This window comes from Mesoplodon densirostris, chromosome 19, assembly GCF_025265405.1.
Source record: "Mesoplodon densirostris isolate mMesDen1 chromosome 19, mMesDen1 primary haplotype, whole genome shotgun sequence".
Taxonomy (NCBI): Eukaryota; Metazoa; Chordata; class Mammalia; order Artiodactyla; family Ziphiidae; genus Mesoplodon; species Mesoplodon densirostris.
Window position 1 is genome coordinate 27,756,562 of NC_082679.1, and position 24,147 is coordinate 27,780,708.

The 24,147-nt window shown below is 48.7% G+C and overlaps 1 protein-coding gene across 1 annotated transcript; it reads left to right on the forward strand.

Moving 5' to 3' along the window:
- The first annotated feature begins 157 nt into the window (after positions 1-157).
- LOC132479623 (zinc finger protein 541-like) lies at positions 158-24,024 on the forward strand. The gene is given in 21 exon segments (XM_060083150.1): positions 158-289; positions 2,438-2,468; positions 2,673-2,916; positions 4,570-5,023; positions 5,026-5,179; positions 5,182-6,109; positions 6,111-6,284; positions 6,286-6,433; positions 8,172-8,230; positions 8,442-8,601; positions 8,759-8,932; positions 9,821-10,145; positions 15,722-15,785; positions 16,382-16,524; positions 16,930-17,033; positions 18,273-18,348; positions 18,907-18,995; positions 22,569-22,709; positions 22,893-23,074; positions 23,192-23,343; positions 24,017-24,024. Coding segments are annotated over 21 exon segments (3,942 nt in total).
- The last annotated feature ends 123 nt before the right edge of the window (positions 24,025-24,147 follow it).

Consider the following 24,147-nt stretch of genomic DNA (forward strand, 5'->3'; position numbering starts at 1 on the left):
CCCCCTGGTTCTCCCCAGTTCCAGGACTGGGGAGAACCAGTGTGTTCCCTCAAATTTCTTGTCACCCGATCCAAACTGGAATCCCATTTGCCAGGAAAAGAAGAGGAAGCAGAAACAGCCACTGGGGAGTCAGACCTTGTGTCCACCACAAAGCGACATGAGGAAAGTACAGCAGGGGGCCAAGTCCGAGGGAGTGACAGGGAGTGGCAGACGCTGGCAGGTGGATGGCGCGGGGGTGGGAAGCCACACTGAGGAGGCTGCTGAGGCTGAGACCCACTTCCAGGCCACGGTGCGGCAAAGCACAGACTCTGCCACGGGAACCAGGGGAGGCTGTGCAAAGCTCTAGCTGCTGTGAGGGTGCCGTGGGCGGCAAGACGGGAATCCTGGAGAGTAGCTGGAAGGCTCTCAGCGGAGATGGTGGCCTGGGCTGGAGTAGCAGTGAAGAGGCCAGAAGCGCAAGGATTAGGGATCATGTTAGAAGTAGATTCAGACATGCTGACGGGTCACACATCACAGGGAGAGCTGGTAAGGAAAAGGACAGATGGAGGTTGGCAGGGCAGGCTGGGGTTTGAGCAACTGAGTAGATGCTATTAATAACTGAGATGAGGAAGAGGGACACCTCAGAGGATTGATGGCTTAAAGGCGTGATTGTGTCTGTATCTGTGTGCTGCCTTCGGAGGGACTGGCTAGGGGAGCAGGGCAAACGCTGGTGTCAGGAGGCTTCACAGAAGGGCCAGGTTTCAGTTCAGTCCATCTGAAAAGACGGGGAGGGAGGAGGAGCAGAGGAGGAAGTTGAGTTGGAAGCGGTGCGGGCACTGGGGTTGGGGAAAGGACTCTGGCATCAGATGAACCAGAATCTACAGCCTGGCTCTTCTTCCTTCCTTTGCCACCTTGGGCAAGTCATTTTCCCTGTTTGAGTCTCAGTTTTCTCATTCTGTAACTGGGATGGAAAATGCCTACCCACATATATCTGGTTGGTTTGTTTTTAATGCCCTTTAACTTTTTCTTGTTGTTGTTGTTTTGCTGTGTTGGGCCTTCGTTTCTGTGCGATTGCTTTCTTTAGTTGCGGCGAGCGGGGGCCACTCTTCATCGCGGTGCGCGGACCTCTCACCGTCACGGCCTCTCGTTGCGGAGCACAAGCTCCAGACGCCCAGGCTCCGTAGTTGTGGCTCACGGGCCTAGTTGCTCTGCGACATGTGGGATCTTCCCAGACCAGGGCCCTGCATCGGCAGGCAGACTCCCAACCACTGCACCACCAAGGAAGTCCCGAACCTGATGTTTCTTAAATGCTTTCCGGGATGGCAATCCAGGACACGAGTGTGTAATCTATACATGCATTTGAGAGCAAATATTCCACAAGTAATAATTATGCCAAGGGCATGGAAAACCCACTGATACTTGACCAGGCGATGGATCAAAACCTGGTGGCACAGTGGTTAAGAATTGCCTGCCAATGCAGGGGACACGGGTTCGAGCCCTGGTCCGGGAAGATCCCACATGCCGCGGAGCAACTAAGCCCATGCGCCACTAGTGAGCCTGCGCTCTAGCGCCCGCAAGCCACAACTACTGAAGCCCGCACGCCTAGAGCCCATGCTCTGCAACAAGAGAAGCCACTGCAACGAGAAGCCCGCGCACTGCAACGAAGAGTAGCCCCCACTCGCCGCAACTAGAGAAAGCCCACGCACAGCAATGAAGACCCAATGCAGCCAAAAATAAATAAATAAGTAAAAGAAATAAGAGAAAAAAGTCTTCAAGTATTTGGAAACTAAAGAACACTCTTCTAAAATAACTCATGGGTCAAAGAAAAAAAATCAAAAATGAAATTATAAAAAAAAACTACTCATTTACCCAAGGAGTAGAGAAACATGGAAAATTCAGATATATAGGGAAAGGAAAATTAAGTTGATCCATGATGCTACCAATCAATCCCATTCTGTTTGTTTCTATTCAAATTTATTTTTCCCTTTTAAAGACTAGGTCATTCCGTTTTTCAACAATCCTCTTGTTAGTGGCACGGCACTTAGTGGTACAGCATGAACATCCTTTCACGTCAATGGATATTCTCCTACAGTTGTATCTGAAATGCCTGCGCCATAGACCATTGAGACCAGAATGCAGTCACCCACCTGCCCTCGTGTCAGTTATTAGGTGGTTTCTCACATTTCACCAGGAAAAACAATGCTGCAGTTAACTCGCTTGCAGTTCACTGCAAGATCTCCGTTAATTTGTACAGATCGGCCTTAATTTCCTTAATTAAAAAACCAGAGTGGAATTGGCTGGGAGAAAGGACTTAAACTTTTCTAAGATTTTGCATTGTGCATTTCTGGATTGCACTTGCAAGTGTGCTGTTGATGTTACCGTCATGAAGTCCTGCCTGTCGAGTCACTCTGTCCTGGAAGCTCTCAGACTGTTGCTGTCCCCTCCCTTACCCCCCAAGTGTGGCTTCAAGATTGGGTGCCGCCCTGGAGGTGTGGCTTGACCAGGGTCCCTTCTCCCCCTCACCTGGTGCTAAGCCTGGTCTTCTCTGCGAGTGAAGCTGCTGAAGTTGGGGTTCTCGGCCAACTCCCTGAGTTGGACTCAGCTGCTGAAGTTGGTCTGAGGGTGGTAGAGTGCTTCGGCCCGGGCTCCGATGTCCCCGGATGTCATAACCTGTGCTTTCTCCCTCTGTCTAGACCTGGGGCTAGGCGTGCTCAAGGTGCCCAAAGAGGCTAACGAAGGAGGCAGGGCCACGTCTGGGAGCACAAGGAGAGGAAAGCGGCAGCACAGGTCCCCTCAGAACCCACTCCTGGACCGCAGCCTCTGCGGGAAGGTGTTCAGCAGCGCCAGTCCTCTCAGCAAGCACTACCTGACGCACAGCCAGGAGAGGAGACACGTGTGCAAAATCTGCAGCAAGGCCTTTAAGCGTCAGGACCACCTGTATGTAGGAGTCTGGTCGGGATGTCTGTTCAGGGGGCTGCTGGGGGCTGGGCATGTTCCCGGTTCTTTTGCATCCCCTCCCATCCACCTGCACCGCCCCGCACCGTCGGGTGTCCCAGGTGTGTGCGACCTGTGCTCCTCCCACGGCCAGTGTTTGGTGGAGGCGGGGGGCAGGGCCTACACTGCCCCGGACAGCCCGCCCTCCCCAGCCTCCAGATTCACTCCAGTGAGGAGAGCGCCGCTGCGATTTGCAGACGGGACCCATGTGCTTTAAAAACACACTCCAGAGGCAATTTTGTCACGGAGGGAGTTGGGCTAACTGCGTAGAGAAAGTTTCAGAGTCCCTGGTAGGTGTCTGAGCAGAACAGATATGCACTCCATGAGGAATATATGTTGGGATAACACCAGGGCGTGAGGGGTTCTGAAATGCCTGTTTCTAGAACATGGCAATGCAGTGTTCACTCTCTTTTTTCCTGTTTCAATTCCCCCTTTTATTAACTCGATTTTTTTTCAAAATTTGACTTTAAAAAGCAAGCTCAGTGTAAGAGGAGCAGAATTCCGTTTGTTCTTCATGTCTTAGAAATGATAAGCTTTTCTTGCTGCCGAGGGAGAAGAGACAGACTTTCAAACTGAGAGACTCGTAAGTGGGAGAGGACGATCCCTTGCATGTTTACAGCTCGCCCAGCCTTTACTGAGGCTTCGATGAATCCCGCTTTCATTGTATCCTCTCCCCTCTCGCCATTAAGGATGGGAAATGATTTACTCCTGTCACAAGCTGGTAACAGTTAGGGCTAGAAAGTGGGTCTCCGGATGCCCTCTCTGCTGCTTCCCTCAGATGGAGGCCAAGGGTCCACGTTTGGGAAAGGGTTTCATTATTTACTGGGTCCAATTGATTAGAACCATCCGGGGTAGGATTGTTGGGAACCCAGAGGGTGATTTACCCATTTGTTTATATTTATAATATATTAATGCAGGTATACGTATGATGTAAATATACTACATACTTGCATTCTTTTATATTTGCAGACATTATAGGCGCATTTGGCTTTTTGTTGTTGTTGCTGTGGGGCTCCCAGGTCGCTGTCTAGAGGACTCCTGTGGGAAGGCAAAGACTCCTTTGTTGAAGGAAGGATCATCCCCAAGTTAGCGTTTCCTTAAGTTTGTTCTCAGAACTCTGGTTCTCTGCTTCTCGGGGATGCTAAAAGGGTCTATTTTAAAAACATGGTTTTGTGGGCAAATAAGTTTGAGAGACATGGAAAGTTCAACAGATCTCTCTTTATCTGCTCTGTGGCTTTTCAGTTTGCTCCTAGGAACCTCCAAGAAGTAAAGAGTGTTTTTCCCAAACTTATTTGCCAGCTGAGCCCAAGTCCTCAGGGAGCAACTCTGGAGCCTGGTGTTCCTTAGGAACCCACTTTGGGGAACTCTGACTTGACTCCCACTGATGTTTTTAATCTCAGATTAGGGGTTTGCTTAGGGGTGAGGGCAAGAGCTCCCCCTTCCAGAGGGCTTTGGCCGTAGCAGGGGTCTTTCCTCCTAGGGTCTGAGCACAGTTTCTGAGTTGCGATGCTGCTGCCCCCTGGGGACACGCCTGGGTTCCTGCAGTTAGTGACCCACGCCGAGACACCCACTAACTTTCTCCTCATGTGATTCCAGGACTGGGCACACGCTCACCCACCAGAAGTCCAAGCCCTTTGTGTGCATTGAGCAGGGCTGCAGCAAGAGCTACAGTGACTACCGCTCCGTGCGCCAGCACTACGAGGTCCAGCACGGCCTGTGCATCCTCAAGGAGGCCCCTCCGGAGGAGGAGCCCTGCGGGAACTCACCCCGTGTGCACGAGGTGGCCTGCCAGCCCGCACCCGCGAGCCTGTGGTCCCTGGTGCCCCCGGAAGCCCCATCCCCCATCTCCCTCTTGTCCAACCGAGACCTCCTGCGCTGTATCGTGAGCAGCATCATCTGCCAGAAGATCCCTTCTCCCGGGCCAGCCCTGGGAGGGCCTTCAGACAGCGGCGAAGGGAGGATCACGGCCTGTTCCTCCCTGCCCTCGTCAGGGTCCTCCTCCTGCGGCCCAGCCAGCACCCCGGCGGCCCCAGGAGCCCTGGGCACTGAGGTGTTCCCGAGGATCCCCGGCCCCCACGGAAGGAGCCGGGCACGGACGTGTTCACAGCCGTCCACTCACGGGCAGCGGAGAACAGCGGCCCCGACCCAGCCGAGCCGGAGCTGCCGCTGCTCCAGCCCCCATCATCCCTGGAGGGCTGGCCCGAGGGCGCTCCCTGCCCGCCTGCCTGCCTCTGTTCCATGGCCAGACTGTCCCTGCCAGTTCCCAGCCATCAAGCCACAGTTTCCAGTGGCTCTGAAACCTGTCGGGCTGCCCTAAGAGCAAAGGAAACAGTATGTTTGTCGTCCACAAGCCCTCTGCAGTGCCGTCCCGGGAGGGCTCCGAGCCGGGCCCCGGGCTCAGCAGCGACTCCCCCGCTGGGGAGCCCTCACCCAGCCAGTGCACCGGTCTGGAGGACACGCCGTCTTTCCCTCCCACGCTCCTGAAGGCCCAGGGGGAGGCCTCGGGCGACCCCAGATATGTCAGCACCAGCGGGGAAGACGACTCCTGGGCTTCCAAGAAGAGCTAGTGCGACTGCGACTCCTTCTCGTGGCAGAACCCTGGTGAGCCTGGCCCCCAGGACGGCCAGAAGTCCAGCGGCCTCCCGTCGGATGCCACACCGCTCTTCCAGCAGCTGGTCCTGAAGGCTCAGGAGTCTCTGGTGAGCCACGAGCAGATGCAGGTGTTCCAGATGATCACCAAGTCCCAGCGGATCTTCTCCCACACCCAGGTGGCCGCCGCCTCCTCCCAGCTTCCCACACCCGACGGCAAGCAAGTTGCCCTGAAGTCACTGCAGGGGCCGTGGCCACAGCAACCCCCACCTGTGGCACCCACTGTTGACTCTCTCCATGCTGGCCCCGTGAACCCTGATCCAGAGGGGTCCCTAGCCCGCAGGAGAAAATCCACACCCGCTTTACCCACAGAGCCCTCCCCCAGCAGCGTGAGCCAGGACCCAAAGGGAAGACCAAAAGTGGCTGCTGCTCCACCTGTCCCCACGGCGGCGTCCCTGGACCCTCCTGGAAACCCAGACATCTCCTCTCTGGCCAAGCAGTTGCGATCCTCGAAAGGGACCTTGGACCTAGGGACATCTTCTCCCTCGGGGCCTGCATCAGACCCAGTTAGGAGGGGAGGAGCCATCCAGAGCCCACCTCCCAGGGAAGCAGGCCCAGGCTGAGAATGGCACGGCTTCCGGGGCCACAAAAGGTGGAGAGGGCCCGGCCTGCTCCTGGGGCGGAGGCTACAGGCTCTTCTCTGGCAACTCCCGGGGTCCAGCACTTCCGGAAGGAGAAAGTGAAAGTGGATATTTGCTGTGCAGCTTCTCCAAGCCAGGTAGCCATGGCCTCCTTCTCGTCGTTGGCCGGGCCTCCAGCGGATCCCCCCTGGGACTCCAAGTCCAAGCTGATGATACTCAACAGGATCCAGGTACCAGGGCCCTCTCACGGGACCTGACCATGCGGGGGGCAGAGTCTCGTCCTTACCTGTGTCCGTGTTTCTGACTTGTCCAGGCACTGTATTTAACCTCAGCAAATCCTCAGATGCAGTTTGTTTACAGAGGGGCGAATGAAGTTCCAGAGAAGGGATGGTTCCTCCCATCACCCTCCGCCCTGCAACACACACACACACAACAGAACAGGGCTTTAGAGTTGTCAGAGACACTTTGCATCATGTTTCTTCACTAAGCTTTTTCTATTTGCTTTCTTTCTGCCTTTCGCTTCCTTTTGGATTTGCCTCCTTCACTTCTTCAGAGAATGTAAAGGCAGAGCTCCTTTACCCTTGATATTTGTACGTGAAATGCTGTGTCTATTCTGGTTGTGAATCACAGGTCCACAAGTCCGACTTGGCCCCTACTGCAGGCCTGGCACTGGTCCGCCCTTTTGGAGCAGCTTGGGTCCTCCCACATCGTGCCCACGAGGTCCTGGGCGCAGAGAGCTTGGCCACGTCTCTTCGTGATGTTCCGAGGTCCAGCATCCTTCCTGTCGCACCACAGCTACCTCCTCCTCTTTTTTTTTCCCACAGCTTTAATATTCACGTGCCATCTAATTCGCCATCTTGAAGTGCACCATCCAGTAGTTTTTAGTTTGTTTACGAGGTCGTGCTCGCATCGCCACTCTTTGCCAATACACTTTCATCACCGCAAAAAGAAACCCCACACCGTTGGTTGTCACCCGCAATCTCTCCATCCCTCCCAGCCCCTGGCAACCATGCATCTACTTTCTGTCTCCATGGATTTGCCTATTCTGGACACTTCATGTGACTGGAATCCTAACGCTGCGTGGCCTTTTGTGTCTTTTGCTTCTTTCACTTAACCTGATGTTCTCAGAGTTCCTCTGTGCTGTAGCACGGGTCAGAACTTCACTCCTTTTTATCGCTGGTAACTTGTGCATTGTATGGAAACACCACATTTTATTTATCCATTCATCAGATGATAGATATTTGGGTTGTTTTCCCTTCTTGGCCATTGTGATAACGGTGCTATGAACATTTGTGTACAGATTATTGTTTAGACATATGTTTTCATTTCTCTTGGGAAATACCTTGGAGGGGAATTGCTGGGCTCTAGGGTAATTCTATTGGAGGAAGTGCCAGACTTTCCCAAAAAGCTGTGCTGTTTTATATCCCTACCCAGAGTGTATGAGGCCTGCAGTTTCTCTGCATCCTCACCAACACTTGTTCTTGTCCAGTTGGTTCACCTTAGTGGGTGGGAAATGATAATCTCATTATAGTTTAATTTGCATTTCCCCGATGGCTAATAATCCTGAGCATCTTTTAATGGCCATTTGTATATCCTCTTTGGGTAAGTGTCTATGCAGACCCTTTGCCCATTTTTAAATTGGGTTGTGATTTTATTTTTGAGCTGTGAGAGTTCATTATGTATCACTGATACAGAAATATACATAGTCCCTTATCAGATACATGATTTGCAACTTTTTTCTCTTATTCTGTCTTGTCACTTCTTGATGATGTCCTTTGAAGCACAGAAGTTGTAAGTTTTGATGAAGTCCAATACGTCTGTCTTTTGTTTGGTTTTGGAGTCATCCAAGAAACCACTGCTTACTCCAGGGTCACCAAGAATTATACCTGTGTTTTCTTCCAAGTCTTATAGTTTTCACTCTTGCATCTCATTTCTGATATGTTGGCTCAGATGAATTTTCGTCTTCAGGGTGGAAATATCTACCGGCTCCCCCACCCGATGAAGGAGGAGAACATGGCGGGTGGCTGGTAAGTTCAGAAGCCCCTCGGGAGAACTCTGGTGGCTTTGATGTGCTGGCCCTGGGTGAGCGAGCTCTGGATGCTTCACTCCTGAAGGGGTGAGCACCAGGCCACGGAGAATCGGGGGCATCATGTCCATTTCTTTAGGGTTCGTCCAAAGCTGTCTGTCAGAGGATCAGTGTTTGGGGACGGAGTCCCATTCTCCCTTTCTTCCCCACAGGAACCAGCACAGTGGTGGTCCCACAGACTGGGCAGAGCCAAGGAGCACTTACGTCTGCAAGAATTGCAGCCAGATGTTTTATACAGAGAGAGGGCTGAGCAGCCACATGTGTTTTCACAGCGACCAGTGGCCGTCACCTCGAGGGAAGCAGGAGCCGCAGGTGAAGGGGCGCGAAGCTGCCATTCATCTCAGGATGGAGCCGTCCTCCTGCAGGGAGCCTGGCTGGGGGCCGGGAGTCAGGGCTGTGCTGCTCTGGAGGGGCCCCTTGCTCCCTACGTACTGTGTCTCTTAAAGGGCTGGCTCTTCTCTGTGTGTAGGTGTGTGGCATGGAGTTTTGCAAGCCACAAAGACAGGTGCTGAGGCCAGAAGGGCACAGGCAGAGTTCCCCGGGAGGCAGGAAGTCCTTGGACAACACGACCGCCGCCCCTTTGGTAGTCCCTGTTTCGGTGCCAGTGGCTCCAGCGAACCATCCCCTGGGGAGCAAGGTGGGTGCACTTCCTTCCAGCTGCTTTCCAGCTGCCAGTGGGAGCTGTGAGAAAAGCCCCCAAATCCTGACTCCAGAAGAGCTTGATTTGCGTGTTCATTCATCCATTCAACCTCCAGTGAACTTCCTTTGTGTCTGGCCCTGTGCTGGGCAGGGCTGGGGACAGTGCAACGACCACAACAGGCCTGCCCCCGTCTCCTGGGGCTCCCAGCGCAGCGGAGTAGATAGACCCATCCCCGGACACTGACGACCCAGAACGGGCCGGGCTGGGAGAGGGAGCTGTGGGAGCCCCAAGGGCACCAGAGACCCTGCCTGAGGAAGGGGGCGTTGCAGCTGAGAGCCGGAGGATGAGGAGGGGTAAGATGGGCAGAGAGGAGGGGAGATTGCGTGGAGATAAGAGAGAGTGTAGCAAGCTCAAGCCGTCGTCTCTTCAGCCTGTGCTGGAAGACCCCACCTGGAGAAGTCCATGCTGGACTCGGGTACGGGGTGCATGGAGCCCACTGTTTGTCTCCCAGGAGCTGCTGTCATTTTGAGGGCAACAGGTTTTCCTTTTGTCATGCTGTTGCATCCGTCTGGCCCCCACACTTTAAGTGCCAGTCACTTTAACAACGGATATGAGTTTCCAAAATGGTCTGAGTGAGGGCCTCTCCTTGGGGTGGGGGTGGGTGCCTGAGAAGGCCCCAGCGTCAAATGTCGCCCGGCTTAGGGTCTGGAGTCTGGCTCAGGCGTGGTGGCCCTGCCCGGCTTCCTGCGCTGAGGACTCTGGGCATGGCCATGCTGGGTGTGCATTTGGCTGGTCAGTACCCTTTCCCACTCTCAGGCCATCTTGAGGTCTGAGCTTTGGGGCCGGTGGCCTCAGGTGACCCCCGTGGTTCTGAAGTCTCTTCTTCTCCAGGGACAGGAGAAGGACGGGGAAGAGAGAGATAGCAAGGAGAGCAGCCAACACAGGAAGCGGAAGAAGCTCCCACGGCCCAAGGCACTGCTCATCCCTCCTCCGCCCTCCATGTCTGGGGAGCCGGGCCCGGGAGGATGCCGCCAGAGCTGCCTGCGCTCGCCCGTGTTCCTGATGGACCACCTCCTGAAGGGACTGTCCCAGTGACCTCCCTACACACCGCCCCCGATGCTCAGCCCCATCCGGGAGGGCTCTGGGCTGTATTTCAACACTCTCTGTTCCACATCTGCCCGGGCCCGTCCCGACAGGCTCATCAGCGCCATGCTTGGTGAGTGAGCTTGATCGCCCCATGATGGGCCTGCGGGGGGCCAGACCCCCGCCCCCTGTAGAATTTGGTCCAGCCATTCTCTCTGGCCTACGCCTGGGTCTGCTCTGGGGGTCCCGTTGCTGTTCAGAACTATCCCAGGACCATCTGGGACCAGCAGCCTTCTAGGTGCTTATGACTTTGTAGCCAGAAAGAAAATAGACACCATTTAGCCTAAGCACCCTTCTGCCTGCCCTTTCGAGTAATTGTTTAAACAGCTTTATTGAGGTATAATTCACATGCCATATGAATCACCCATTTAAAGTGTACAGTGATTTTTTAGTGTATTCTTAGGATTGTACACCCATCCCACAATCTAATTCTAGAGCATTTTCATCACCCCAGAAGATTATATCCACGAGCGGTGACACACAGGCCCTGTAGCCCCCAGCTCCTCAGCCCTGGGCAACCACCAGTCTACCAACCTACTTTTTCTATGGGTCTCCCTATTCTGGACATTTCATGTAATTGGAATCATAAAATACGTGACATTCTGTGTCTAGTTTGTTCACTTAGAATAATGTTGTCAAGGTTCATGTTGTAGTATGCATCAGTGCTTCATTTCTTTTTATGGATGAATGATATTGAATTCTCTGGATAGACAACATTTTATTTATCCATTCATCAGTTGACGAGCATTTGGGTTGTTTGTGTCCTTTGGCTGTTGCAAACAGTGCTGTCAAGAACATTTATGTGTAAGTTTTTGTTGGACATAAGTCCTCATTTCTCTTGGGTATATAACTCAGAGTGGAATTGCTGGGTCAAAGGGTAACTATGTCTAACCATTTAAGGAACTGCCAGACTGCTTTGCAAAATGGCCGGGTCATATTAAATTTCCACCAGCATTGTATGAAAGTTGCAGTTTCTCCACATCCTTGCTCACACTTCTTAGCTGTCTTTTTTATTACACCCATCCTAGTGGGTGTGAAGTGGTAGCTCATTGTGAGGTGTTTGCTTGTTTGTTTGTTTTGTGGTACGTGGGCCTCTCACTGTTTGTGGCCTCACCCGTTGTGGAGCACAGGCTCCGGATACTCAGGCTCAGCAGCCATGGCTCACGGGCCCAGCCGCTCCGCGGCATGTGAGATCTTCCCAGACCGGGGCACGAACCCATGTCCCCTGCATCGGCAGGCAGACTCTCAACCACTGCGCCACCAGGGAAGCCCTGTCTTGCTACCTTTGTGGAAAGTCAGTTGACCATAAATGATTTGAGATGTTTCTTCTTTTTTAATACAGATATTTTACAGCTATAGATTTCCTTCTGAACATTGCTTTAGCTACATTTTGTAAGTTTTAGTATGTTGTGTTTTTATATTCATTCAGCTAAAGTATTTTCTAATTTATCATTCCACTTCCTGTTTAATACACTGACTGTTAAAGAGTGTGTTGCTTAATTTTCACATATTTGTGAATTTTCCAAATTGCTGCCTTTTATTGATTTGTAATCTAATTCTCTTTTGGTCAGAGTACATACTTTGTTTCTTTTTCAATTTAATTTATTCAATTTATTTATTTATTTATTTTGGCTGTGCTGTGCGGTTTGCAGGATCTTAGTTCCCCCACCAGGGGTCGAACCCATGCCCCCTGCAGCGGAAGCGTGGAGTCCTAATGACTGGACCGCCAGGGAATTCCCTTAAATTTATTTTAAAATTTAAAATTTATTGAGGCATGTTATATGGGCTAGAATCCGGTCTGTCTTGAAGAATGTTCCATGTGAATTTGAGAAGAATGTATTCTACTGATGTTTGGTGGAATGCTGTATTTTGTCTGTTTTGTCTAGTTAGTTTCGATTTCCTTGTTGATCTTCTGCCTAGCTGCCCTATCCACTGTTGAAAGTATTGAAATCTCCAACTATTATTTTTTAATGGTTTATTTCATCCTTCAGTTCTGTCGTTTGTTGCTTGGTGTATTTTGGGGTCTGTTTGTAGGTGTGTATATGTTTGTAATTGTCACATCTTCCTCACGGCTTGACCTTTTACCATTAGGATGTGATTGTGACTTCATTTGTCATTACTACAATAATTTTATCATTATCTCTGGTAATATTGTTTTGTTTTAAAGTCTAATGTGCCTGACATTAGTATAGTCATTCCATTCTCTTTTTTGGTTGTTTTTTTCTTGGTATATATTTTTCTCTTCTTTTACTTTCAGCCTATTTGTGTCTTTGAAAATAAAGCATGTTACCTCTAGACACCATTAGTTGGATCATGTGTTTTTTTATCCAGTCTTAGAAACTCTGCCTTTTGGCTTGGTTTGTTTAATCCATTCTTGTTTACTGTTATATTGATATGGTTGGATTTACATCTGCCATTTTGCTTTCTATTTTCTATATGTTACATGTCTTTTTCTCCCTCTGTTCCTCCTTTCCTGCTTTCTTTTGTATTAAGAGAGTATTTTCTAGTGTAACATTTTAATTCTGTTAATTTTTCACTTTTTCTTAGTCATTTCTTAGTGGTTGCTCTAGGACTTAAAATATATGTCTTATCAGAATCTGTTAGGATGTGTAATAACTCACTAACAATGAAATATAGAAACACTGCTCCTATCTAGCTCTCTTCCTTCTAACTCTTTTGCTATTATATGTGAGAGACCCAGTAATACCTTACTGGTCATGTTTCTTGCTTTATATACTTTTATTTCGTGTAAAAACACTGAGAGAATAAAGGAAAGCAAGCATGATTTATAGAGGTTGTTATATTAACCTTCTTATTTACCATTTCTGATCTCTTCATTTATTCTTGTGGATTTGAGTTACTGTCTGAGGTGATATTCCTTTACTCCAATGCAGCTGTGCTCCTTGTGCAGTTACTGTCACATATATTATATTTCTATATGTTAGAGGCCCACAATACATATTGTTTTATGCAGTTATTTTTTAAGGCACTTAAGAAAAGAAATATGTAATCATAGTGATTTTTATAGTTACCCATATTTACTAGCGCTTCGCTTTTTTTTTTTTTTTTGGTTTGGATTCAAGTTACCATCTGATGTCATTTGCTTTCAATCTGAAGGACTTTCTTTACTATTTATTTTTATTAGGGATATATAATTCACATACCATACAATTCATCCCTTTAAAGTATAGAATTCAATGGTTTTTAGTATATTCACAGAGCTGTGCAACCATCACTACCATCAGTTTTCAGAAATTTTCATCATCCCCAAAAGAAGCCCTGTACTTATTAGCAGTCCCTCCTTTCCATCCTCCCCATCCCCAGCCGTGGGTAATGACTAATCTACTTTGTCTCTATCGATGTGGCTATTCTGCATATTTCATATGAGTGGAATCATACAGTATGTGGTCCTTTATGAATGCCTTCTTTTAGTTAGCATGATGTTTTTAGGTTTCATCCAAGTTGCAGTATGTATCAGTACTTTGTTCCTTTTTGCGGGCTGAATAATATTTCACCTTTAATATTTCTTGTAAGGCAGGTCTGCCAGCAACAGGTGTCCTCAGTTTTTATTTATCTGGGAGTGTCTTTATTTTACCTTCATTTTTGCAAGATAATTTGCTGGATATAAGATACTTGGTTAACACTTTTTTACTTTCAGTAATTTGAATATATTATCCCATTGCCTTGTAACCTACATCGTTTCTCTTAAAAAGTTAGCTGTTAATTTTACTGTAGTGCCCTTGTATGTAACAAATTGTTTTTCCCTTTTTGCTTTCAAGATCTTATCTTTATTTTTGCTTTCCACATTTTCCCTATGTTATGTCTGGATGTAGAGCTCTTTGTGTTTAGTCTTTGTTGGAGTTTGTAGAGTTTGCTGGATATACATATTGTTTTTCATCAACGTTGGGAAATTTTCAGCCATTAATACTTTAAATATTCTGTCCCTTTCTCCCCTCTTTCTGGTACTCCCAATACATATATATTGTTGCATGTAATGACATTTCTCTGAGGGTCTCTTCACTTTCCTATATTTTTTTCTCTCTGTTCTTCAGATTTCATAGTCTCCATTGTTCTATCTTCAGGTTTGCTGATCGTTTCTTCTGCCAGCTCAGATCTACTGTTGAGCCTTATTTTGGTTATTGTACTTTTTTAACCCCTGAACTATTTCCATTTGGTTCTTCTTTTTTTTGGCTGCATCGCACAGCATGCAGGATCTTACTTCCTCTACTAGGGATCACACCCATGCCCCCTGCAGTGGAAGCGTGGAGTCTTAACCACTGGACCGCCAGGGAAGTCCACATTTGTATCTTTTTAAAAAATAATTTCCATCTCTTGATGGCATTTTCTCTTTGATGACAAATTTTTATTTTATCTTGCTTTAATTCTTTAAGCATGGGAGCCAGGGGAAGAAGCAGCCCCCATCTCCTTGGCTGCACCTACCTGGGTAGAGCTTCCTTTACAAAGAGCTGGGGGCTAGGTGGGTAAGGGGGTGGGCCATGGCTCCAGTGCCACAGACTCTCACTGTTCTTCCCGAGATTTAGTAGGTTTTCTTGAATGAGTATTTCTTAAAATGCTGTATGCCTTTAGGACAACGTGCAGAGACTTTAGCTTACTGTTCTTTTTTTTTTCTTTTTCAATGATTTTTGTCAGTAAATCTGTTGTTTTGCCGAGTTCCTTACTCTACATTTTCAGAAGTCTTATCCCACTTCCATGCAATCTTTTTATTTTATTTTATTGTGATGTGAACAGTTAATCTGTGATCTGCCCTTTTAACAAAGATTTAAGTGTGCAATACAGTATTGTTGACTATAGGTACAATGTTATACAGCAGATTTCTAGAGCTTGATTAATTGAAACTTTATGCCCATTGATTAGTAACCTCCCATTTCCCACTGCCCCAACCCCTGGTAACCCCTATTCCACTCTTTGATTCTATCAATATGAATTCAACTACTTTAGATACGTTATATAAGTGGAGTCATGCAGTATTTCTCTTTCTGTGACTGGCTTATGTCACTTAGTATAATGTCCTCAATGGTCATCCATGTTGTTGCATATTGCAGAATTTCTTTTTAAGGCTAAATGGTATTTCATTGTATGTTGATGTCACATTACCTTTATGTGCTCATCTGTCAGTGGACATTTAGGTTGTTTCCACATCTTGGCTATTATGAATGGTGCTGGAGTGAACATGGGAGTTCAGATATCTTTTTGAGGTCTTGACTGCAGTTCTTTTGGATGAATACCCAGAAGTGGGTTTGCTGCATGATATGGTAGTCCTACTTTTAATTTTTGAGGAAACTCCATACCATGCAATCTTTTTTTTCCAATTTTCAATTTTATATTGGATTAGAGTTGATTTACAATGTGTTAGTTTCAGGTATACAGCAAAGTGATTTTGTTATACATAATCACATATCTATTGTTTTTTAGATTCTTTTCCCATATAGGTTATTACAGAGTATTGAGTATAGTTCCCTGTGCTATACAGTAGGTCCTTTTTGATGATCTATTTTATATACAGTAGTGTGTGTATACCATGCAGTCTTGAAGAGCCTGCTCTTAGCTGCTCTGGAAAGGCAGGCAAAAAGGGCCTCATGGGTCAGTTGTAGCCAGTCTCCTTGAGGCTCTTCTTTGGGTGTTTTCCAGATCACATGGACGGCTCTTTTGGCATCAGTGTGGTGAAGGACAACAGCAAGATCAGCACTGAACCGTGAGTTGGAACAGACTTAGAACCTGAGGGTCCTTGCAATGTGGGGATGCTTTTACCCTCCTTGCATTCCAGTGTCGGTTTTTCCCAAGGGAGCCTTCATCACGGGAAAGTCAGGTCTAGACCCAGAACCTCTCCAGGAGAGAAGTGGTGGATTTTTCCAGGTGTTTCCCCAATATTCCTTCTGTCCAGACATACCATAGTTGGATGTCTGCAGACAGAATGCCCAGCACCCTGGGGTTCTAGATAGAATTGGTGATGGCGCAGTGAGATACTGTTCTGTAGCTTGGATGTTCCCTTGGATACAGAAGAATGCCAGGTATCAGCACATACCTCCCCTGTCCTAGACCCCAAACGCCTGAAGCCAGAAATCTGGCGAAAAAGCAAATTGGAGGAAGGAAGGAAGTGTATCCCTCAGGAGGTCTCTGGAATACCAGTGCGTGTCTGCTGGGCTGATGAGCACTCCCTGTGTCTGAGAGATGGCCAAAAGGTGGGTTCCACAGCCCTGGTGAGCAGGGCTCACCACACATCTCTCTTGTATTTCCCATCTTGGTCACACACATATGCCTTTTATGTCCGTGTGTGTGGCCTCATTTCAGACACATCAACATAGGGAGCCAGTTTCAGGCTGAGATCCCAGAGCTCCAGGACAGATCACTGGCTGGAAGTGACGAGCATGTAGCTACTCTGGTCTGGAAGCCATGGGGAGATGTGATGACCAACCCGAAGACGCAGGATAGGGGTGACTGAGACTTTGGGGCCAGGTTCCCGAGAGCCCTCCTCCATGTCCAAGGGGTTTCTCCTCCCAGTTCTCACCTTGACCAAGAAGCAGTGATCCCCAGGCGGGGGTGGGGTGGGAAGAGCTGGCCTTCAGCGCAGGACTGCTTTGCTGTGCTGCAGTCCCTTGCCCCACCTCTCCTCTCACCCAGTAGCTGGCCAGGCCATCCAGAGCAGGTGCCAGGAGCAGGGTTTCTGCCCATCCTCCTTGTCGCTCCCTTCCCTCAGCCTGCTTGTAACAGAGAGGTGAGGGAGATGGTGACAGGAGCCCCCCACCCCATCTGTGCTGTTGGGGAGGTTTCCTCTCTGGCACTTGCTGACCCTCTGTGTCTCCTCTCCTTCTCGCTGCCGGGCTGCCTGCTGGAAACAGTGACCGAGCTCTGCAACGTGGCCTGCTCCAGCGTGATGCCGGGCGGGGGCACCAACCTGGAGCTCGCTCTGCACTGCCTGCATGAAGCCCAGGGCAACATCCAGGTGCGGTGCAGGCGAGGCGGGGGCTCAGAGGAGCTGTGGGAAGCTCCCTGGTCTCTTAGGGCCAGGGGCTCTAGGCGCAAGACACGTGCCTTCTACTTGGGGCTTTGCAGCTCACGAGAACCAAAGGCTGGCCACCCACCCTTCTCCCTGGTCGCTTTGGGACTGGTGGTGTCCTTTGGAACGTAGGGGAAATGCACACATACGGGCTCAATCAGTTATTTCTCTGGGGTGACAGCAGAGCACCAGGGTTCCTCCAGCGTTACCTCATCTCAGCGCGGCACTGGGGAGGCGGTGCCTAGCAGAACCAACTCAGGGCCTGCATTCATCTGGTTTATTTACTGAACATTAACTTTTGGATTAAAAATGGTGTATGCAAACCTCTGATGCAACAGAAATGCCTCTGCCTCCTCCAAGGACCCTCCTCACAATCCTGAAGTTTAGAAAATGAAGAAGTCCAACTGTGTGTAGTGGGAGAGGAAGTCACGTCACCCGAGTTGGAGACCCAAGAGTCAGGGCTACATGGTGCTTTTTCTCAAGCTGAGAGGCAGTGGCTGGCACGTGGTGGGTGCTCAGCAGAGTAATCAGCACACATTTACTGGGTCCTCCTGATACCTGGTGATGTCACGGTATCAGGCTGGGGCCAGCTCAGGGGCCCATTCTTGGTTTAATGCTCTGCTGCCACCATCTTGAAATTCTTAATAGTTTCTGAGCACAGGGCCCCGTGTTTCCATTTTGCGCTGGGTCCTGCAAACTGCATAGCGAGTCCTGACCGGGGTTACGCTGTTGAGCAAGACAAATGCCCTCTCTTTGCAGGGCTTACATTTTAGGAGAGTGAACACATGAAATACATTTTTTACAAGTGATAGATAATGATTAGTGCTATGAGGACCATAACATGGGGTAGGGCGGGGGCAGTGCCACTCCAAATGCTGCTCCCTGAAGAAATAAGGAGCTTGTGCCAGAATAAGTCCACACACTGTTTCGTCATCAAGTAAATCTTGCTATGAAAAAGGTAACGTCAGCTGCACTCAACAGTCCGCTTAGTGCTGTAGGCAGTGTGTCCCAAGTGGTTCACAGCTGGTGGCCAGTCCACAGACCGACCACACTTTGAGTCGCCCTGGGGTAGGGGTGGCTTTAGGGAGGGCTGCACATATTTTCTGATTGGATGAAAGAATGAAGGTGGGCCTCTACCTCACCTTCCCTCCCTCAGAGAGTTGCCCACCACTCCTCTCGTTCCAGGTTGCCCTGGAGACCCTGTTACTGAGAGGACCCCAGAAGCCACGGACTCACCCTCTCGCCAACTATCACTACACAGGTAACGAGCGTGGCTGCCCGCGTGGTTTTGGCCTGGCTGAGGCCCCTGCGAGCCAGTCACTTTCCATGGCAAGCTCTGCACGTGCCTCCCGGAGTTCTCTTGGGGCCTGCACCTGCCCTCCCAGAAGGGCCCGTCCTCTCTGGGGGACTCAGTGGGTGCTGTTCTCTAGTTGGATCCAACCTTCCCCTTTCCACTGGTTCCCTCGTGGGCTCTTCCTGGCCAGAAGGGGGGTGCCAGGTTGGGGTGGGCTCAGGTTTCCCAGTTGAGCACTCCAGCCTTGGAGTCAGGCAACCAGGGGCCCATGCCTGCCCTTGGCAAGTCTCTTAACCAGAGGAAGCCTCAAGTTGCTGCACCTGTCAAGTGGGGATGGTAATCGCCCCTACCTGCTAAGGTTTTTGTGAGGATTGTGTGAGATAAAGCAAGTAAGGGGCTTAGCAGAAATCTTGGCATATAAGTGGCGCTCGGTGGCCTGAAAAAGGAGGGGAGTCTGCACTTCAGCCGTGGCTGTGGTCCCAGAAGGAGAAACATCCTTCCTCCTCTTGGCTGTTTCTCCAATAGGTTCGGACATCTGGACCTCCATGGAGAAGAGGCTCTTTAAGAAGGCGTTCCGTGCCTACAAGAAGGACTTCTACTTGATACACAAGATGGTAAGGCGAACATGGCAGGCTGGTGTAGACAAGGCTCCTTCACACGGCCGAGGCGCTAGAACTGCAGGGCCTTTCAGGGGCGATACTCTGCTCATGCTGTGAACAGTTGACAACTACAATGCCATTGCTTGGAACAACCTGAAACGGTAGAGAAATGAATCCCATGTTCAAAATAAAGCCCTCCAGACCCCTCCCCACAATCCTACTTCTGATTTGATAACCTGACAGGTATTTATTGCCCATACAGATTTTACACACCTATATGCACTTTCTCAAAAAAGGATGACATCATATACTTAATATCCTGCTGATTATTTTGCTCTTTTTTTTAACTTGATGTACGCAAAATTGCACATAATCGAAGTGTGAGATTTAATGTTTTTGACATAGTTATACACTTGTAAGACCACCACGATGATCGAGATAATGAGAGTATCCTTCACCCCCAAAAGTTCCCTCCTGCCCCTTTGCAACCCTTCCTTCCTGCCACCCGGGTCCCTAGTCAACTCTTGTCTACTTTCTGTCACTCTAAATTAGTTTGCATTTTCTAGAGGTTTATATAAATGGAATAATCATACAGCACGTGATCTGCTTTGTCTGGCTTCTTACACTCAACCTAATGATTTTGAGATTCATCCATGTTGTCGTGTGTACCCATAGTTCATCCCTTTACTGTTGAGGAGTATACCACTGTGTGGACGGACCACCGTTCATTTAATCATCCACCTGTTGGTGGTTTCCAGTTACTGATGACTACAGATAAAGCTGCTCTGCACATTTACATACAAGTCTTTGTACGGACATGTACTGGGTTTTTTTTTTTTTTTTGCGGACACGGGGTTGGGATTATAAATACCTAGGAGGGGAATGAGGGTAATTTATAGTAGATGTATGTTTAACTTTTTAAGAAACTGCCAAACTGTTTTCCAAAGTGGCTCTACCACTTCCCATTCCCACCAGCAGGTTATGAAAGGTCCAGTTGCTCCACACCCTCGTCGACACTTGGTATGCTAAGTCTCTTTAATTTTAGCCATTCTAATGAGTGTACAGTCGCATCTGACTCCATTTTCCTAATGACTAATGATGCTGAGCATCTTTGTGTTTTTTTGCTCTCTGTGCACCTTCTCTGGTGAGCTGTCTGTTCATATCTTTTGCCTCTGTTTTTATTGGAGTGTCTGTGTTTTTATTGAGCTGTAGGAGTTCTTATTTTGATCTGAACACCAGTCCTTTATCCAGATATATGCTTTGGAAATATTTTCTCCCAATATGCCATTTGTCAGTCTTCTAACAGTGTCTTTTGAAGAAAAGTTTTAAATTTTGCTTAAGCCTAACTTACTAGTTTCTCTTTTATAGACTGTGCTTTTCGCGTTGTATCTAAGAAATCTTTGCCTAACCCAAAGTCACAAAGATTTTCCCCTATGTTTTCTTCTGGAGGTTTTATAGTTTTAGGTTTTATTTCTAGATTTATGATCCATTTTAAGTTTATTTTTGTATGGGGTGCGAGGTGAGTTCATTTTTGCATATGGATATTTATTCCAATACCTTTTGTTGGAAAGACCATACTTTCTCCACTCAGCTGCTTTTGTACCTTTGTTAAATATCAGTTGGCCATATATATATGCATCTACTTCTGGACCCTGTATTGTTCCATTGATCTGTTTGTCTTTTATTAAGCTATTCCCATACTGTCTTTATTACTGTAGCTTTATTCTAAGTCTTGAAATTAGAAAATGTTAGTCCTTCAACTTTGTTATTCTTTTTCAAAGTTATTTTTTGTATTCTACATCCTTTTTAATTCCCTATGAATTTTAGAAATAACTTGACAATTTCAAAATAAAAATTTCTGCTAGGAACTTGATTGGTACTGTTTTTGACTCGTTACGTCAACTGGGGAGAGTTGTTACCTTAACAATATTGAGTCTTCTGACTCGTGAACAGGGTATATCTCTCTATTTCAATCTTTAATTTTTCAGCAATGTTTTGAAGCTTTTAGTGTACAGTTGTTGCATACTTTTTGTCAAATTTATTCCTAAGCACTTGGTTTTTTTCTGTTTTGTTTTTGTTTTTTTTTTTTTTTTGCGGTATGCGGGCCTCTCTCCACTGTGGCCTCTCCCGCCGCGGAGCACAGGCTCCGGACGCGCAGTCCCAGCGGCCATGGCTCACGGGCCCCACCGCTCCACGGCACGTGGGATCCCTCCAGGACCATTGCACGAACTCGTGTCCCTTGCATCGGCAGGCGGACTCTCAACCACTGCGCCACCAGGGAAGCCCAGTACTTGTGTTTTTTATGATGTTATAGAGTTCTTTTTTATTTCAGTTTCCAATGGTTTGTTGCTAGTATGTATAGAAATAAAATTGATTTTTATATGGATCTTGTGTTCTGAAATGTTGCCAAACTAACTTACTAGTTTTGGTAACTTTTTTGTGGATTCCACTGAATTTTCTACATAGACCGTCACATCATCTGCAAATAAAGACACTTTTCTTTCTTCCTTTCCAACCTGGATGCCTTTACTTTTTTTCTTGCCTTTTTGCACTCTAGAACCACCAGTACAGTATTGAGTAGAAGTGGTGAGAGTGGAAATCCTTGTGTTGTTCATGATATTTGAGGGGAAACCACTCCACCGTTAGCTGTAGGGATTTTGTAGGTCTCATTTATCAGGTTGAAGAGAAGTTCCTTCTATTCCTATTGTGCTGAGAGTTTCCATCAGGAATGGACATTGGATTGTATCAAATGCTTTTTCTGCACCTATCAAGATGCTCATATGATTTCTCTTTTTTAAGTTTAATATGATGAATTACATTGATTTTCGATTGTTAAACCAACCTCACGTTTCTGGGATGAGCTCCACTTAGTCATGGTATATTGTCCTTTATATATATATATACATATATACATACATATATATATATATATATATATATATATATACACACACATATATACACGTATATATATATACACATATATATATTGTTGGATTCTGTTCGTTAAAGTTTTGTTTAAAAATTTTCATCTATGTTCATGAGGGACATTGGTCTGTAGGCTTCTTTCCTTGTAATATCTTTGTCTGGCTTTGGTATCAGAGAAATGTTGAACTTACGGACTGAGTTGGGAAGTATTCCTTCCTCTTCAGTTTTTTGGAGGGCTCTGCCTAGCTGTCACATAAGGCTATGAGGTATCCACCACGTAAGGACACTCTGGTTTAATTAGTCCCAGTCGGTAGACATGTGGCTCCACATGATGTCACAGTGAGCGTCCTCGTGTGTACCGTGTGTGCGTTTTCCTGGAGAGAAGCCTTCTTGGGCCAGCCTTGTTGCTCAGAGCGTGCAGAGCTTAGATGGTGTTGACTCTGGTGGCTTCTCTCTGAACTCCTTCATCCCCAGGAGGACTTTGTGATTCTCTGTCCCCCGTAGCAGTGGAGCATACCAAGCCGTAGGGGAGAAACGTTTCAGGAGGGCTTTCAAAAAGTGGCGGCTGGCCCCATGGGGAGGGGATTTAGGGCGTCAAGGCCATACTCACTGCTACTCCTGAGGCACTGTCCTTAGCCGGTTTCTGTCTTCCTCCACTAGGTCCAGACAAAAACAGTAGCCCAGTGTGTCGAGTTCTACTACATGCAGAAGAAAATGAACAAGTTTGACTGCGGCCGAGCCCCAGTGCCGGAAAAGAGGGTCAAGAGAGAGCTGGGTGAAGCAGACAGGACAGAAGCGAAGGTAGAGGGTCTCGGGATAGGGCTTCAGGAGTTCAGCACGGATCTGGATGCCCGGTGCCCATCCAAGCTGGCTGGCGGTGGGGGGGTGCACCCCGCGACGTCTGGACGCTCTGGACACCTGCTTCTCCCTTAGAAGGGCGGCGGGGCGGTCAGCACCCTTTCATCACCTCTGCCCCCTGTGCAGGTCACTCGTAGCCCTCGGAGGAAACCCAGCCACCGTCCAACCCCCGAATTACCGAGGACTACTGAGAGTTACAGGAGGGAGTCCATCCCCAACTCCAGCCCAAACACCGGCTCGAAGCGGACCCCTGAGCTGCCGGGGAGCAGCAAGGGCCAGGGCTTCTTTCCCTGCCGGGAGTGTGAGAGGTACCGCCCTTTCCCTGGATGCTCCCACACTGCCTGCCCTCAGCCCTCTGGGGTGCCCCCCTCAGGGCTACCCGCCTCCCCCTGCTCTGACCCCTGTGTCCTCTGGTGCCTCCTCAGGGTGTTTGGCAAGATCAAGGGTCGGAATGCCCACATGAAGTGGCACCGGCTTCAGGACCACGTGGATCCCACCGCCAGGGCAAGGTGGCCCGTGGAGCCCTTCCAACTGTAGGAGGAGGAGGGCGAGCTAGGGGCTGGCATCGGCCCTCTGCGTGGGCAGCTAGTTGGGATGGGCACCTCCAGCCCTGTTGCGTCTCCTTTGTTGTTTCTGTACGTTTTCCCTTGTATATAGTATTAAATTTGTTTCTTAAGAAGCTGTCTTCTGGCTTCCCTGCCTGTTGATCCAGCGAAGGCTTTTGAGCCCCTGCCGCTCCCAGAAGCCACAGTGACTGAGTCCCTGCCCTGGAGGACCCTCATGCATGAATGCAGCCAGCATTCATCAAGCACCTGCTGTAGCTGTGTCAGACAATGCCCAGTCCACGTGATGGGGACATAGTGATGGAGGGACAGGCCCCTCCCCTCACAGAGCTTACATTTTAGGAGCGGGAAGGTAGGAGTGATAAAGCAGCAAAAAGGTGAGTTTAGATATCTATAGTGCGTATGCTTCGGGCCGTAATAACAGAGGAGTCGGCGTAGGTTTAAGCTCTCAGGACACGTGGTGGTGCCAGTGGCTCCACGGTGAAGTCAAGGCCTGCCAGCAGTGGCCAGCGTCTGCAAGTCGGCTGCAGCAGCAGCAGCAAGAATCCCCTCTTGTACGCGGAGCACCCAAACCTTCGGAGGGTGCAGGGCAGAGAGCAGCTCCCTCCCTTCCTTGTTGCCCTTTTTAAAAGTGAGGAAAGCTTGTAGCAGCGCCCAACAGAACGCCCCTCACGTCTCCTCGGCCAGAACTGTAGCCCGTGCTCTTTCTAAACTGATCCGTGGCCGTGGAAAGGGAAGTGGCCACCGTTATCCCGGACCCTCAAGATTTGTCTCCAGGGCAGAAGCGTAAGTTGTGTTCCCCCCTGGTTCTCCCCAGT